The sequence below is a fragment of the Cyclopterus lumpus genome, chromosome 24, assembly GCF_009769545.1.
Source record: "Cyclopterus lumpus isolate fCycLum1 chromosome 24, fCycLum1.pri, whole genome shotgun sequence".
NCBI lineage: Eukaryota > Metazoa > Chordata > Actinopteri > Perciformes > Cyclopteridae > Cyclopterus > Cyclopterus lumpus.
The window spans coordinates 13,339,725-13,358,280 of NC_046989.1; the positions used below are offsets into that span (position 1 = coordinate 13,339,725).

The window sequence follows — 18,556 nt, forward strand, 5'->3', positions numbered from 1 at the left end:
CATCAATGTGTCACTCCTCCAGTGGGTGAAAAAAAGGTTTTTCCGATTCTGGATGTTAAGCTGCAGTACTTGACATATTAACAGTGGCTCAAAAGACAACACGTATTGTGAAAGGAGTCGCACAGAACTAAAGGGCACTCGTGGCGTGGCCGTGAGAAACATTCACTAAATAATGGACTTACATTTGCCTGAAACACCACTCCAAATTCAAGCTAATGTTGCAATTTCTCAACAACAACTAAGAAAGTATAAATATGTAAAAGTCTGGCGACTTTGGAGACGGCGTTATTTTAAAAGCGTCCAACCGAAAAAGACAGCCCCTCCCTTCAGGCCGCCCTCCAAAGCCCTTCCCTAAAAACACGTGGAGACACACTGCCTGCCTGTGTGCGTGGAGGTTCACGGAGAGGTAGGCCACCCAATCATTCCATTGCAGGTTGAATTAAATGACCGTGACAGTCATTTAAACACAAAAAGCTTCTAAAATTGCCTCCACTAGGTTTAACGTCAGTGTGTTTTCTTTAGTAGCAATACATACATGCGCAAGTACTCCTTCACTAAAGCAAGTTAATAGAAGTGTAAGTAAATATGGTAGAATTAATAGTAAAATGTACTTAAAGTATCAGAATGAGGAGAATGTCGAGAATGTTGCAGGTGGTCAAGGTGAAGTGAACAGTACCACTTTATATATTCTTGTTAGTTCGATCAATACCAAGACATTAAGTTTAATAAGCTCATCGCATGATTTGATGTAAAGTAGCAAGTGACGACAACAATCGGATAACTGTCGGGTGGAGTAAAAGTATAAAGCTGCACCCCATTACCTACAGAAATACTGTACTAAAAGTACTTTGTTGCCATCTACCTCTGGTCTCCATAGAGCGATACTTCTTCCACAGTGGGGAAAAAAGAACGGTTTGAGACGAGCCCGGAGCTTCGCGATGATGCAGGATCAATTAAAACAGACAGCTGTTTGTTTTCCTCGGGCTTCGAGCAATAAACGCTGATTACACAAAGACGCAGCGTCGGGTAAAATGAATCTGGTGGATTCCCGTCCATCTGAAGCACCGTCTGTCGAACATATTATCACCTCGCATTCTTCTATTCCCGATTGCATGCGTGAGAGTGTGAATGAGGGAGTTTTAATCAACGGCCTCCATCACATGATGCAGACTACGCCGAGACAGTGTTATCCGTGAAGGGCGATCGTCTTCCCCGTGCACCGGTACCGATACACGGCGTATGTTTGTGTACTCACAGCCAGCATGCGGTTCTTTTCCTTCTCCGCGTTGTTGAGGGCGTTCTCCAGGGTCACTCTGTGTTTCTTGGAGATTTCCTCCAGGGCTCGGGCCTGGCTCTCCTTCATCTGGCTGGCCTCCTCTTCGGATCGACCTTGCATGTTGTTCATGTCCCTCTCGTGGGACGACTTCTCCTCACGCAGGGTCTGACGGGGACAAAAAAATAAAATAAAATACATATGCATGCGCACGTTGAGCAGGTTAAAAAAAAAATGTTTCGAGGTGAGCCTTATGATTGACAACACGCACGCGCACACAGAAAGGGCTCGGCCTGACAGTCACCCCATACGCTGTGTTCTTGCAGCCTTATTGTCAGTGTTGACTCACAGAGGCAGCCTCAGAATTGATCTTGTATTCTGTCTGTATCGGACAGTGTGTTCCTCACAACTTCCCGTTCATATTTCTAGGCTGAAAACAAAACTTTTTTTTCCACACTCCATGTGGGATTATAGATAAAGGGGCTATTGATTATGGAGCTGTAGACCCAATAATCCCTCAGCAACACAACGCAAACATCCTTCTGGTTCTGAATGGAGACTTTTGCTCTTTTAGTTACTGTTGCCGTGCCTGTCGAGATGATAACGGTTGCACGTCACGTTCTTGTTCTTTTTACTCATCTGGTAACAATTCTCGTCGGGGGTGTTGGAGTGTAAATGGCCCTAAAACAGAATAGCAAAGCAGCTCTGTAGAGTTCTAGTTAAACAGCCCAACAACAATTGGGATGGCTGGGAGCATGCTGATGAGTTATCTGCCGGTGACTGGTTTGTGGATAAGTAAGAGGACTGGTGGTTGAATCAGAAGAGAGCTGCCTCACAGGTTGGAAACTGGAAGGCATAAACAGAGGAACGTGGTAGAACGTAGGAATGGATCAAAGCCACAAGATGTGGCTCAGAGGGCTCAGAAGAGAGCGAGAATGAAGTTGTGCTGATTCGTAACCAAGATCCATATATTGTGTCGGAGACAGAAAGGCAAGAACAAACACTCTCTGTACTCGGCAACAACACACTGGGTTTGTCATTGGGACTCTGGCACAGCATGAATCAAAGATAAGGTCAGACAAGGAGTGATGATCCCGAGAAACCGAAAATAAAAATCTGCGACCCATTTGCTGTGGGTTCGATCAAGGGGAGCAGCTGTGTCTTGATTGCATTGGGTTTAACACCATTTTAATGAGCCCACAAATAAAAAGGCCACATGGGAACAGTAATATCCACTTCTTGAGCTGACATTAGGCAGGGTAAAAGTGCCCTAAAGTAAGCCGAGGAACTCTTCCTGTTAGAGGGTGTATCAAGATTATCCGACTACTAATGAGATGAAATTCAAAGTCAGTTGCTGATATCTTTTTTCTCGATTACTCTGCCTATACAACACACATCAGTTTTTTTTGCTGCCATAAAAGGAAATTAATGTTTAGATGCATTAAGATGTAACTCTTTGCATTGAGGGCAGTTCAGGATGTTCAGGTATCTGCCAAACTATTTACCATTTCATCGGTGATGAATTAAAAGACGAGATGCTAGCGATGTCTCGATCAAGGTTTTTTTTGGCCACGATCTCGAGCCAAGTTAACAGAGACCATTCTGGCTAAAAATGACACGCTGCTAGCTGAATGTTTTGCACACTGCTCTTGCAAATAAGGCAGAGAGAGGAGCGATAACAGATTTGATTTGAGTCTAATTTTAACTGCCTCATACAGTGAAATACTGCACTTCAGGACCCAGGCTTTAATTGAGGAGAAAGGCGCCGTAACACGAGCAGGCCCGGATGGATCGAACAGTAAAGAGAGGATCAGATTTTTGCTGATACGGATCCACTATGATGTGCCCAGATTGGCCTCAGGATCAATCCTTAGAATCAGTTTGGGACATCTCACTAAATGCACTCATTTTGGATTAAATCTCTGGCAGGTGAATCTAGTATGCCAAACATTTCCTTTGCCAATTCCTAAACGTAATCATGCCAGAAATGGCACACTAACAATTCGATTTGTTGAAATTATTGGGACTCATCAGCCAACATCTGCTTGCCATATAAGAAGAACAGTGTTCCCCTCATTGCCAACACAGTTAAAACTGCATCTTGTCCAAAAACACACACAATGTACATTCTGTTTGGCCACATACCAATCATTTTAAAACCAGTGAGTATCCGGCAAATTATTGAATACATCAGACATTGGCAACGACATGAACAAGAAACTTGAATTCCCCACCGAGGATCATATCGGTTTGTACTAATTGCTCCAAACCAGAGGGCTGTTTTGGAAATCTACCAAGAAACGTCCACCAAGCTGGTCAAACGGAGCAAAACTGCTGTGTTGTCATATGGCCAAACAAACCTGAGGGGGATGATCAGAACAACAGTGCATGAAGAGAACTTGGGTGGTTAATTTCTTCTTTTGCAGAAAGAAGAGAAGGAAGAAGAAAAAGACGAGCCTCCCATTCATTTAATGGCTTTTCCACAGCATTCTATAATTAAGCAAGACCACTAACATTACCTAAAATGTTATTTCCCTTCCAGCTTGCTAATGTTGCTTATTTTCAAACACAATTATTCCAAAGGTCACTCCTTAATGCAAAGTTGGAAAACCGGCTTCGATGTTACTGGATTAGTTTTTTATTTAACGATTGTTAGGTTAGAAAAGCCCCCGAGCAACAGTCCTCTCACCAACAGCCTGATTACTGCGAGTAATCCTCTAATGTCAGCTATCAGTGGAGCACTGGGGGGGACGTCGCTGCAGCCATGACAGGAAGGTGCCGTGAAGTTTTTAAGTGGTGCGAGATGTTCAATAATCCCGAGGAAGACATTCACAGCAGCCTCGCGTGGTGGGAGAACTCTGCCAGCTCACAGAGGATTACACAGCACAAATGTCAGAGATAAAGGGATGGGGAAAACACACATGAAGCAGCAACACTTGACATTTACCGCCAGCTGTGGTTGGTCTGCCTTAAATCAACTGACCTTTAAAAAGAGGCGCAGCTTGTTTGTTTTTTTTAGTTGTTGTTCAAAGTTTATAAATGCAGTGATGGACAGGTTTGAAACTTTCACCAGTTTGATGACTGCAGGTCCATATTTGCTCCATTTTACTCAAACGCCTGAACATTTTGTTGCACGCATACCATTTCTTAGAGCTATTCTGCAACACAAAGAAGCTCTTGGGGGTTCAGACAGGTGGAGAAAGAGTGGGAGTCTTGATCTAAATGTTCGTGCCTTCACAGTTTGTGTTCTCCATGAAGTACCCAGAGTACACAGGGGGATTACTCTGTAAAGTCTCATAAATGGCAGTGTTGCGAAATTAAATTAAATTTTAAAAAAAACTAAATACCAACGTGAACAACTTTGTTTTGGGCCAAGTAAGTATTAGAATGGCTTCATAGCTCCAACAGATGGGCTACTACTTTTGGGCTTTTCTCTCCAAAAGGATGACTATATATACTGTATTTGAAGGATATAAAAAAAAAAGTCTAGAGGAGAGTCTACCAAAACTTCTGTCACAGCATCTTGATGGCTTATTGCTTATTCATCACAGTGTTGTTCCAGTCTGAGGTGAATACAAATCCCCCACACACCTTCTCCAGGGACTGGAGCTGTTGTTTCTGTCTTTCGTCCAGGGCTTGGCTCTGGCTCTGCAGAGACTCCCTCTCTTCTTCCATCCTCAGCACTTTGTCCTTCAGCCGGCTCCGCTCGTTGTCCACATCCCTGATCGCTGCTTCCTGGGTCATCTGGGTGGCCTGCAGGCTGCTGATGTGACCTATGACGGACAGAGGCCGACATACATGAGCCGAATGCAAAGAGCAAAGCGCTGTCATCTGCATATTGACATTCTGGGCGGGCGGTTCTTGTTAGTGCAACCAACACATGTGCCTAAATAAACTGGTGTCAGTCCTGGATTGTCGATGAGTTTTATAGTTTTTATTGACTAAACATCCTGAATTCCCACCTTATACATTCATTCACCCTGACATTTTGTTCTATCCTGATAATGTAATTTTCATAGGGGTTTATAGGAGAAGGTATGGGGAGGTTTTTCAAGACAATCAAAGACATTTGAGGGTTTAAGAGTTTGTATTTCTGTAAATCAACATTAAAAAAAAGTTGGGCTCATTATTTGACTATTCTTAATGAGTGAAGCTGTGTCGGAAGATGATGTCGACATCTTCACCAACAATCTTCTAAGCTAAAAAACTAAGCTCGACCTACTTGCTCAAATTCAGCACACACACAGGCGGGAAGTATGTGGTGCGTTCAAAGCTAGATTTTCAATAAGTGGTTTATCTAAATAACGTCTGTTTGCTAATTAACCGCAAAGTTTTCATAGATGCGACGGAGCCGCTGGCGTGGGTGCCCTGACAGCAGCCTTTGCCGTGAGTCATGCGATACGTCTTGCTTGAGCTTACTTCAGTGAGCTGTCTTAGTTACATGTCCCCACAGAGATCTTATCCGTCTGCCTCACATGCGAGCAGCTTCAGTGGAAAGTGACAAGGCATTCTCATTGGGCGCGACGAGCTCATAGGCGCTAATGGGCCGAGCATAATTCCACACTGAGTTGCTCCTATCGCTCACACCTTTCAGACAGTAATGTTGATGCAATATTATTGCACAAAGCACTGACGGAAAGACATCACTCGATATTGGATCAGATTCTAACATGCAACCATTTACCCAACATGAGTGCACACAAACGCACACCTTAAACTGGGCATAATTGATGGGAGAAGGGTTTTCTTCTGCCCCTGAGGAACTGATAATACTATTAGCGTGGGTACAAACAGCATTACGCCATTAACGTGTTCCACGCCATGATGCCACAGACAACTTGAGAGGAGCTGTTCCGGATATGTTTGATGTTTTTAGCACGACAAGCCCAGGAGGAGGGGTCCTGAGGGTAGCGTGGGTGTAAGGATGCATTATGAATGTAAGTCCACGTGAGAGAGGAGAGGGGTCTTACTGGCTTTTGAGCAGTATTTCAGTCGCTTGCTGCTGAACTCGGTCTCTGGCTGCCTCGAGTTCACACTCGGCTTCCTTCTGACGGATCTCCACAATTTCGGAGTTCTGGGTCACCTCGTCCAGCTGCTTGGTTAGGTCCTGTAGAGGAATCAAAGAGAGCCAATGAAACCCTGTTAACACATGGAGTGACGGCCGTTCCTGACAGAGAAAACAAGACCATTGTGAAGTGCTTAATGCATCTCCTTGTTAATCGACATTAAAAATGATGGAGCAAGGAAAGTGACTTTATATGTTGGCAATGAAAATGAGACTTGGCATTGGACAAAAAACAAACCCTGAACTGAATGAGGAGACATTGGCATCAAAAACGCTTGTATTTGAAAAAGTTGTATTGGCACTGAACAACTGAACAAAGTTTTGGCACTGAAAAATAAAACACAAGCATTGAGAAAGAAATCTTCCATCAAGCTTTCTATTAAGAATGATTGTAACACGCTTGTTCCTTTTTTAAATAATAATCTCATTAAATCATTTTCTTTTGATTTTTTTTCTGTGATCATCTTTTTCCTCACGTCAGTCTTGTGTGAAAGTTGTTTTTTTCTTAAGCCGACAGTCTATATTCAGTCAAACCAGCATAACGTCAGTTAAAAGCTGACTTTCATCACTGTAATCACGTTCGACACTTTCGGACCTCGAACACAGTGATGCTCAAAGTGTCTGTGGCACTTTGCCAGGAGTCATGTGGACTTTGTTCAGATTCATTCCTTTAAATCATCTTTCTTGTTGAAAGAAAATAGGCTACGTCAAATTCCAAAGGACATACATGAGGGGGTGTTTTCTCTGTCTTATGATTGGCCCTGTGTTTTTTTGATTGATGGTTCATAAACAGAAAAGTACAATACTTCGATATTTGATGCAGTTAAAGAGGCTTTGAGAGAATTACATAGCTACTGCGGATGAAAAAAACATCCACATAAAAAAATTATGTTATGAATATGTTATGCAATAATTATGTTGCATCAGTTGTGTGTGTAAAATCTGAAGCCCAAAGCGAGTTTCCTGACATCTCGGACTTCCATAGCCAGTTGCAAAATGAAGCATATTTGTAGCTTATTATTAATACTGAGGATCAAGGGACTTTCATGCCTCAAACTTAATTACTGCTGCCTTGGACAGAGAAACCTCAGCGTGAAAACAACCAGTGAGAAGTCACACACAAACTAGACATGATCAACCCTCGCTCCTTCAGACGGCTGTTGAAGGTTAAGTCTGGCTTGGTTAAGTTTATGTTCCCAGTGAACATGGAAATCTTCACAGAAATATATACTTCAATTTTCTTTTACGAGGTTAAAAGCATTTGCTGGGGTCTATTTTCAGCAATGGCTCTGGAACATATTCTCTCAGTGGGGGTCCCCACAAGTACAGTCTACACACTTGTGTGTGTATGTCTGATGCTGCTCAATAGTTTATTGAAATGTATCTCTGTTGATTTAAACAGGTTGAACCGAAATCCCATTGTTGCTGCCATTTAGTCATTACCTCCGATTCACCCCTCATCACAATAAATATACAAAATACATCACACACACACACACAGCATGGCTGAATCCGGCATTTTCAATTAAATATAAAAAGGCTTTGAAAAGTGTCCGTTGAACGATTTATTGTTTCATCCTGCCTAAAGCTTCCCCTAACCAGTCCAGATAGGCTTTACCTGAGTTTTTCACTTGGGGGATAATTTGTCATTTTTGGCCTGCGTTGCTCCTATAGACGCTGGTGAACCGTCCGAGATTAATTAGGTCTGTCTCATTTACTCCATAACCAATCAATTGGTTGCATCTCTCTAGAGATTTGCCCACTAAATCATACGCTAAAGGAGGATGACAGGGCACACCGGAGCAGTAAACTGGAGCATCCTGACACCAACTACAAGTGCCTTCGCCTGTGCTAAGTTGATGCTACTATTTCTACTCATGAAGTATGCCGGCACAGTAATTATACCTCCTGAGACTAGGGAACATTCTGGTTTTGGTGCAACATTAAAATTCTCTGTAGTGAAAAGAAATTTAGTGAAGAGCGTTAAAAAATGTCACTCTGCATGAGCAAAGTGCTACCTCACGGAAACCCAATGATTCTGAACTCCAGGCAAGAGGATGGATGAGGTACGGGGCGTGTGTCAAAACCAAGATTGATCTGAGCTTGTTCATTTAAAATCCATCACCTCTCAGCAGGAGATGTACTTAAGAGATGCAGGCTGGTATTAGGAGATTATTGTCATATTACCGTAAAAAACAATACAAGATATTTGTGATGCTCTGTGTAGAAATAAAACAAAAAGGGGCTCAAATTGTTTCCACCCTCTGACATCTGTTTTTCTGCCTTAAATCTTGAATCATATGAGAGAATCTAGAAACAGCTGTCAAGTGAAGTTGGTTTCCAGCTCTCTGCTCCGTTGCTCCGTTGTCGTTTCTTATCTGGGTTACAGTTAATTGCTCTGAAAAGGAATGGAATGATTAACCCCAGGCACACCAACGACGGCCGACCTTGATGACGTTCTCAGTAGCGCTGAGAAGGGGAGCTCCCCAGCCCGTCTTCTGTGCAATCAGTGATCATTTCACACAAACTTCACAGAATATCATAAAAACAACAAATAAACGACTTCACCAATTCCCCTGGGGCACATGCCAACTTTATTTTCAACGGTGGAGATAAGATCGTGTGAGCCTATTTCTAAAGGCCTTACAGAACTCACAGAGTAGAAAATATGAACACGGCATTGCTATTTTTGCCCGACACAAAATGCCCATTGCAGAACATGCAACATTGCATGCAACATTAAAGTGTGGTACACATGGTACCGCACTTTAACATAGCGATGTACAGAATAGTGTTGAATGTTTTTATCTAACAAAATGTTCCGCGACAATCCATACTTGTTGCCGTTTAGCTGCCGCTCGCCACATGGAAAGGCTACGATCTACGTGCACCACAAAACTCTACCTGTATAACCGCGAGGACGTCATCAATTATGACGACGGATATTCGCGGCTTCATTTGAACACGTTAATAGACGCCTTGAATGTATAACGAAATGATGACGTTCCGTGCTGAGTATGTCCAAACAAATGGCATCAAAACAGCCAAAGATTTTGGGACAAAAGACTTGAAAACGTCGCTGGTGCAGTGTGTGTGTGTGTGTGTGTGTGTGTGTGTGTGTGTGTGTGTGTGTGTATTTCATCAGCGGTAAAGAGGGAAACTCGTGAAAGCCAAAACAAAGGTTATTGTCAGAAATAGACAGTCCGTTGAACATCCACCATACGGCCAATTAGAGACTTTATTTGATTAAATTACAGGATGTTCAGGTACTGTTTCACCATCCCTGTCCCCTCCGGTCTTTATCATCCTACGGCGATGTGTGTGAATCCGGCGTTTGGGGCTGAGACTCACCTTGACGCTGCTCTCGGCCGTGGTCAGCGACGCCTGAAGCCTGTGGGACTTCTCCCGGTTTTCCCGAGCTTCGTCCGTTATCCTGACCAACTCGGCCCTTAGTTTTCCGAGGGTCTTCTGGAGCGCCGCCTCCTGAGTCTGGAATTCCCGCCGCAGCTCGGATTCAGTGCGTTTCCATGCCAACAGGTTGTCGGCGGTCAGCTGCTGAGTTCTCTTCATGGCCTCCAGCTCGCGTTCGTAAAAAGCCTGAGCCTGGGAAAGGACAGACTGGTGAGAAAAAACACCTAAATCCCAACAAGTAGAACGCGTTAAGCCTCCAGCATGGAAACTGATCATTAGTTTAGTTCTTTACTTCCCCGCTCTTTTTTCTTTATGAATAATTGGGACTGTAATTGGAAGCCGTTTTGGGCGATTGGAAGCGTTCTCATCAAAATGCAATCTCATGTGAAAATAATCAACACGAGTAAAAGGTTGAAGCCAAGATGTCTTGGCTGACTGTGTTCACTGTCAGTGAGAGGTTATTTTATTGAAATGAATAGCTTTTGAAATGCAGTGATTTAAACCGTGGCTTTCGCTGTACAGAAATCTGCAGATCACAGCCTTCACTTTGCAACGTCAGTGTAATAGTGCCAGTTAATGTAAATGCCCATTGAACCAATACTTACTTTGGCACCTTGGAGCGTTTCTTTATTGTATTGTTAAAGCAACTCAACAAATACCAGATGAGACATCTACAGGACAACAATAATATACTCCCTCGATCTTTGGACAATAATATTTAGATATTATTGATAGTTTTTTTATTTGTTATGTAACAAATCCAAAAAGGGTTGACGAGTGATTAAAACAGAAAACAGGAGCATAATGTAAAGCCTGACTTTAATGAAGAACCGTTCTCCCCTCAATACATTAAGAAAACACATTTGCCGATGCACTTGCTGAAGTTTATCATCTGATTATGAACAGGGCCAGCTTTTATTAAGATTATACATAAATGTATTTACTTGATCAAATGTACCTGTTTAGACCACTTCATAGTGGTGTTTGCAGCCTAATAATCCACCCCGGAAGAACAGAAAACGTTGGCAGTGTGCGAGCAGCAAATGTCGGCCACAGTGGCGACAGTACCTTGCTGAGTTTGGCCTCGTACTCCTCCACCAGTCTCTTCTTGTCCTGTTTGAGTTCCTCCACCCGCTCCGTCAGAGAATCCACCTGGAATCGCACAACACATGAGACGGACAGAGATAAAACTATTCACCCCACCCCCCACCCCCCCTCTGTGTGGTAAGAGTTAGAGTTGAGGTAGCATGTTAAACGACAGAAAATGATGTGGTAATCACAGCTGTCCCACTTTCATTTACTTTGCTGGGGCCTTTCATTTTTCTGCTCTACTGCAGTGAGTGCGTTACCTCGGCTTTATGGAGCTGCCCCAGTTTCTCCTGGTCTTTACTGTAGTCAGCGTTCTGACTCTGGTGGCTGCGCAGGAGCTCCTGGACCTCCTGCCTGTGCTGGCCCTTCAGCTCCTCCAGAGCAGCCCTCTTCTCCTGCTCAAACTGGGTCTGGGCCTGGCTGAACGTGCGCAGCTTCTCCTCGAAGGACCGCCGCATCTCCTCCACCTCCCGCGACATGGACACCACGCGCTGCGTATGCTGCCAAAGAAGACGGGACGGAAGAGACTGAGTTTACGGGTGTGTGTGTGTGTGTGTGTGTGTGTGGGTGTGTGTGTGTGTGTGTGTGTGGGGGGGGGGATATTTGGGTCGGTAGGCTTTTAAAAGAGCGTGAAGCCAAGTGGTGATGCTCCCGCCTGGGGGAATTTGACCTTCTGGCTGCTCTAAATTAGAACTGGAGGAGAGCAAACACACTCAACAGAAAGCCCAACATCTTAACAGTAAGCACTTCATTAACGGGTGTCCACAAACATAACAAAAAAGCGTATTTAATACAAAAAGACTTAAAGGGTGGTCTCTACGTTCACCGTTTTTTATGAAGCAGGCGAGGCAAATGATAAACATCTCCCCGGGCCAGATTTACATATACAGATTTACGCCTTTCATTTAATTTGCTGGCACAGTCTGAAATTAGCATTGCACTTATGAGAAGGCAGCAGATAATTACACAATCAGCGACACACGCTCACTGCGAGGTGCAATTTGTACCTGAAAGCACGAGCTAAAGAAAGGTTCACTCCAGTGGTGAGTTTCGTGCAACACACAGCCCTCGACCCAGCTCTGGAACCAAAAACTAAACGGGAGAATTTGATCTGATGCTGAAATTAAAGTATTGATGATTGCAGTTACAGACATACAAGCTGACACTCATCACTTACCACTCTGATGATAACACTAGCACGAACACACCTTTGCATGAGCCTTAGCGTGTCACTAAGAATCATCCATCCAGTCGTTTTATTCCATCCCATCCTTTGTTCCTAAACACAGAGCTGCACATCCTCGACCCACTGAATATAAATGCATATACTAATGTCATCCATCTGTCTATTCATCTCGTTGACTACTGTATCTATTGTAAGTTCAGACTTACAATACACAATTTATATATATAAGACGCCGGCAGTGGAACCAGTTGATCGGTCATGTGAGTCTATTGCTCACTGGGTCAAATCAATTAGTGGAAAAAATGTACGACAAAAGATATAAAAGAACCTCAAGCAATCGGAAAAACTTCGCCGCGGAATTATTCTTTGATTCATGATAGTGAACTGTTGTAGCGTTTATCTGATCCCTGATCAGTGCAATCACTGAAGGATCTGTGTGGGTGTTATTCATGTTGTGGAGTTGACTTTATTCTCTGGTCAGGTAGACGTTACTCCTCTATATCGTCACATGGCTAATAGTTGTTTGCTGCTATAGTAATGCTCTGGGTTTTGAATGAAGCACCTTTAACTGATATTGTTGGGACTTGTTGCTATTCTTCTTCTTGTTATTTAGTAGTTACCAAACTGGTAGCTCTGGTGCCTGAGAGGACCAAGACGGACTGGAATCATCATTTGTGATCTGGCCAACTGAGACACATATTATATAAATGTCACAAAAAGCATATTCAATTTCATTTGAATATTATCCGAAAGCAAGACACTTGAAATCACTGGTGAAAGAAAGCTCTGATCACTATGACGACTGAGTCGAATATCCAGACAAAAACAGTGTGGTGATGCTGACAGACAAGAGAAAAGTCCTCAGCCTCAAAGCAGCAGACAGAGACAGACATTAGTACTAATTACCTGCTGCATCGGGCTAGGCACCACTGCCTCACACACACACACGCACACGCACACACACACACACACACCATCAATCCTCCGTCTACCTGAGCCTCGGTGCAAAGCTGCATATCCTCCACCCTCTGACGGTAGCTCTCAAACTCTGCCAACGCCTGTCTCTTCATCCTCTCGTGGAGCTCCATGGACTCCTCCAGAGACTGGATCCGCCTCTTCAGGTCTATCTCATCGCTGATCTTGCTCTTGTACTGTTGAACAATGGAAGGTATTTGAAATCCTCATGTGATGGTGATAGGATCATGGACAACATGTGCCCGATTGTGTGTCCTGTTAGTTTGTGAGGAAACAGCGCAAATGTCCGATTGTGCAACGTGAAAAAAAAAAGAAGTCCTCAAAATTCCACCCGAAATCGTTGACGTCTAATTTCATTTTATCTGCTCCACACATAAGTCACAGTAACAACCATGGCAGAACATACGTATATATACAAATAATAATAAGGTCTCCCAGGCAAGAGAAAATATAGTGAAAAAGTATAGCATGTAAACGTCTACAAATATGTGTTCGGCTGTTCAATGTTGGTCACATCGCTGTCAGGGAAGCAACTAATTCCCACAAGGAGCGATGACATATAGACGTAAATAATTAATATTCGGATTGAGGATTAAATATTGATGAGTTTGTTTTGGATGTGATCTCGGTTCTCCGGCTCTCCAGCTGCCATGTGTTAGTGTGCAGCTGCAGTGCAGAGAAATACTGTAGTTTAGTGAGCTGTAGATGACTGTAAGATAGACAGCGATGCCGGCTCATCTTAACTGACGTGGCCGCATTTTCAAAAGAGCCCCGCCGGCTGTTTAGATACTTAAAGCCTTGAATCAATAGTCAATAAGTAATCAAAACCCACTCCTACCAAAGAGGAGGAATTCTCGCCCCACTAATTCATCTATTTAACCCGAACATGTTTACTTATGACGCATGAGTTGTCAATCACTCTAAAAAGCAATACTTTAATATGCATTTATCTTTCCTCCATCAGGAAGCAGCGATTACGTCACTTAATTAACTTCATATTCGTTTTACATGCAGTGGTGGAAAGTAACTGTTCTTGAGTATAATGTTGATGTACTTGTACTTTTACTTGAGAACATATTAATATTTATGCTGCTTTATACTTCCACTCTACAACATTTCAGAGACACATAATGTACTTTTTTACTAGTCACTAGCTTCACCTTCACCATAAATAACAGTGATTCAATAGATGAATATTTCAATGATGGTATAATTATTAAAGAGATCTTAGTAGTTCTTCCGCCACTGCTTACATCTAAAAACATTATCTCTTTATCCCTCTGCTCCCTTCTATGTAAACATTGAGGTAAACATCCATGACATGGTAACATGTCTAATCAACACAGGACAGATGGTATAACCATCAACAACAACTTCATTGAAAAGTAAGACGTCAATGTTTCATTAATTACATCAAACGTAAAGACCTGTAGTATCTTCTCTCTGGTCTCCGACAGAATCTGCTGCACCTCCTCTTCGTGGGCCTCCTTCAGAGTGGCGATGGCCGCCTCGTGTTCGTCGTTTTTCGTGTTGAGTGCATAGATAACCTGCAACAGAGGTGGAGAGAAACCTATTAGCTGTTAGACATATTCATAATCGAGAGTTATCACGGCATGGCGACCGCTGGGAGACGAGCTGCACCTCTCACAGCTCGGGGTTCAACCAGCACGCGCCGTGTTAAGACCGCTGTGTTCGAGACGCTTCGTTTACCTCGTGCTGCACATCGTAGCACGAGGTAAGGCGGGGGAAATGTGAAGATGATAGGAGGGTCGATATCAACGCTGACACCCAATATCTTTAAATGTATTCTGTGATGAATAGAAAAGACAGCCAACTCCAACTCCAATACAAAGCCCTCCGCTCCTTTAATAAACGCTCTGAGCGACTGCAAGGGGGTGGAGGTTGGATGGGTCAAACAAACACAGGACTTTCACCCAGGAGGCTGCTGTCCATATCCTGTGAGAAACAGAGTGAGCATGGTCTGGTTCCCCGTTTGCTGCATTACTTCTGTTCTTTACCAATGCTTTACCGCAGTCTTTTCCCAAGCCTAACCAAGTCGATGTTGTTGCCTAAATCTAACCAATGAGTTTGGTTGTAAATAAACTTAAAAACTAAGTAAATCTACGTTGGACGGAGAAACTGACACGTCCAAAACCGTCAAAAAGCTACAGAGCGTCGCACTTTGAACGGTATTTTTGACGAGTTGGGAGTGAGAATGTGTTGATAATTTCATCCGTGTTGCCCAATCTTACATGATGCAAACCAAACAACAAGTTGCAGCAATCATTTTGTCAGGACTCAGCCAGCCGGACTCCCTCCTCAGCCCGTCCACACAGTGACACCCGGTACCTGCCAGGGAGCTACGGGCTTGGAGGCGGGGACGAGCCAGCTGAGCTCCAACTCACACCTGAAGCCACTCAGCTCGTCCCACAGCTGCAGCTCGTCAGCTCGTCAGCTCGTTGTCTCCGGGGAATAAAGGTCAGGACTGTCTGTGCTGACGTGGCGAGTTCGTGCCATGATGTCTGTGGACTTTCCCTCCTCGGGTCTTTGCTGATTCCCTTATGTCTTTGCTGATTTTTTTTGTATGGAGTATTTTCTGTTCGACCATCAAGTGGATTACCTTTTTTCCCTTCCCCTGGAGAAGAGGAGTTTTTGGTTTGTCGGGTTTGATGTTCAATCACTCGTGGATTAAGGGGACACTTTGAGTTTTTTTGTGTTTCTTTTGTGCTCTAATAAACTACGCGTGTGTTCGGCTAAGACAAACCTTCCTGTTGTCGTGCGCTTGGGGTCAGAGACAAACCGTAACACATTTATTACAATTATGTTCTCTTTTCAAATCAGCTTAGAAATACAAATCACTGCCGTATGACAAGTAAATGAACTGCGGTGTATATACTGTATAAATACAAATGTAAATATGTATATATATTTATATAATATACATATTTGTACCACAGCTGCATGGAGTGGACGCTGTTAAAAGTCCAGCATGCTGTTCCACAGTCATAAATTAGAGATCAGGCGATGCCTCGTACTGCTGGGGATAAAAATAACACAGGCAAACAGTTGTGCATGAGATTGACCTTTAAATCCATCCCAAAAATACACGCGGCCATCCAGAGAGGCACAATCTGACAGCACAGTGATCCCCGGCTCACCGGCAGAGAGAAAGAGAGTTAGGGGACAGAAATGGGTTTTACATTTCCACATGAAAAACCACGAGCAGCTCTTCCCCGAACTTCTCTCTCCCTGCCGTGAGAAACCGAGCGATGTGTGAACCCTTGAAAAAAAAATATATATATATATCAATAATACAGCACTGTGAACTGTGGGAATGTCCGTCAACAGAATCAGTTTCTTTGAAACAATGACATCCACTTTTCATGCCTTGCCGGGAGATGAAAGGATTTAGTTTGACAAGTGCTGTTTTTTTATTTTTAATTCCTATGAGTTTATTCCCCCCACACACTGCTGACAGCCACATAGCTTTAACAAGAGTGGTAACTGAAGACACAGTATAATCAAGAGGTGCTGTGCTATTTGATTGTACTGACCTCTTAATGGGAATATCATTATCCCCTTTTTTAATGCGGAATATTAAATATATATTTATTTTTTATTATTTGACTTTTACTTGAAGCATAAAGTGTTTTGCATGTATATTTTTTAATCTGTAACACATTTGTTTCCCTTCCTTCACCTTCCTTTGTGCAACAATTAATTATTGCACTATGCCTAATTCAGCCTGTGAGAATGACTAAACAAAAATGTTGCACTGGACAAAAAGTACATTTGAGGCTTAGTTTGGTCAAAAATAAAAATTCTGACCTGATGATAAGGCTAAAAGAAATGATTAAGAATCAATATGGTTATTACATTTCATCCAAAAGGTGGTTACTATTTGGATTTAAATTGAATGGCAATCCATTCAACAGATGCCGAGACATTTTCACTCAAAACCAAACATTAACCTCATGTTGGCACTTGAGAAAAAGGTCAGAGAATCACCAAAGTAATTAGGATTCATCCTCTTGGGAACATGAATGCGAAATGTCATGTTAATCCATCCAATAATTATTTAAATATTCCAGCCTGGACCGAGATCAGTGGCCAGAGAGAGCAACATTTCCCGCAGCTTAATGTAACAATGATGATCAAATGGAAGCAGCAAAGTGAAGTCGCTTTTTTCTTATAAGTTTGTTCCACAGGGTTTCGCAATCCGTCATTTGGACCTCTCTCGCCTCGTGTCTCTTCGTCTAGTTTATAAAGTGAGGAATGAAATGTCCGAGAGCAGAGGAAAATTCAGTTTACTCCATAATGAAACATCTTTTCCTCCACACATCTAAATTATTCAGTCCCCTCAGTCTCTCATCAGCTTAGGAAGGGAATGGAGCAGACGTAACTGTTAGAGGAGCTAAAATCTCCATAACATCCCGAGAGTCATCAGCACACTTCTGCAGACGACGTTCACTAATCATAATGCTGTGGGGTCTGCTGATACACACAGAAACACACACACACACACTAACATAACAAATATGCTATTTGTACACATACACGAGCAAAGACTGTCAAGGATCAATACACCCGTGTCGAAGATCATCAGCGTAGTGTGCCTGACAAATGGTCAGAGACGAGTGTGTGTGTCTGTGTGTGTGTGTGTGTGTGCGTGTGTCTTTGTGTGTGTCAAGGAAAAAGACAATTGCTGCCTGAGAGACAAAGGCTGCCAATATTGTCCTCATTGTCCTCATTAGGGATTAGCAGATGTTGGATCTAGCAAGCCGGCAACATGCAAAAAGCAGATACTATTCTAAAGCGGGACCGCAGGTATCAGACAATAGTCGGGGTCAATACTCACAATATTTTAATTTTACCGTATTAATGGAAATCATTAAGATGAATAGACTGTAGTTTCAATGATAAAGAAACACATCCGGAATACATAAGCATTGCAATGTGTAGTACGTATAATACTAGTCCACCGTCGTGACTTTGGAGGCTTTGTGAGGAGTACAAGCCACACTATTTTTGGGGACTTTCTTAGCCTTAACTGATCCTCTCCCAGACGATGCGCTTGTTAAGGCAGTACCACAGCCATAAAGGAAGTCCTGCCTTAAGGCGGAATTATCTCTGTCGAGGTGCACAGCTTACGATTTAACCCTTTGAACTGTCACAACACTGGATATTCGGTATCGTGCAGTTCTGTGCTATGTACAGAACATTCATTTCATAGCTCTTGGTCACATGGACATGAGCAACAATCACAGCAAGGGGAGTAGAAAGTTAGCCATTTGTACGGTTCTAGATTGTAAAATACAAATTTGTCAACAAGCACTAATAGTTCTGGAAACATCGAGGAGACCACCGGAGCTGATCAGTTACAGTTCTTTGGATCTTCCAGTAGCACAGGTGGGTCTGTGTGTGGCAAGAGACTTTAGAGGAAGCTCTCTTACTGTTTACGACAGGAAGCTGCAGCAATGAAACCATCGCCGTACGCACAGTACAGAACACCGCCTGCATGATTCCAAGCTGTAAAGTAACGCATTATCAACTTATG

The 18,556-nt window shown here is 43.0% G+C and overlaps 1 protein-coding gene across 3 annotated transcripts in view; it reads right to left on the reverse strand.

The window, feature by feature from the left end:
• Positions 1–13,109, reverse strand: part of fam184a (family with sequence similarity 184 member A) — a 69,915-nt gene extending 56,806 nt beyond the window's left edge. For 2 of the 3 annotated variants that reach the window (XM_034528179.1, XM_034528177.1), the window contains exons 1-7: positions 13,017–13,094; positions 11,099–11,338; positions 10,818–10,901; positions 9,690–9,941; positions 6,248–6,380; positions 4,865–5,046; positions 1,256–1,441 (exon numbers count right to left, since the gene is read on the reverse strand). In XM_034528179.1, the coding sequence (XP_034384070.1) occupies positions 1,256–1,441; positions 4,865–5,046; positions 6,248–6,380; positions 9,690–9,941; positions 10,818–10,901; positions 11,099–11,338; positions 13,017–13,094 (1,155 nt within the window). Of the gene's footprint in view, positions 1–1,255; positions 1,442–4,864; positions 5,047–6,247; positions 6,381–9,689; positions 9,942–10,817; positions 10,902–11,098; positions 11,339–13,016 lie in introns of all 3 variants that reach the window. The other variant, XM_034528176.1, reaches the window with a different exon arrangement.
• Between the last annotated feature and the right edge of the window lie 5,447 nt (positions 13,110–18,556).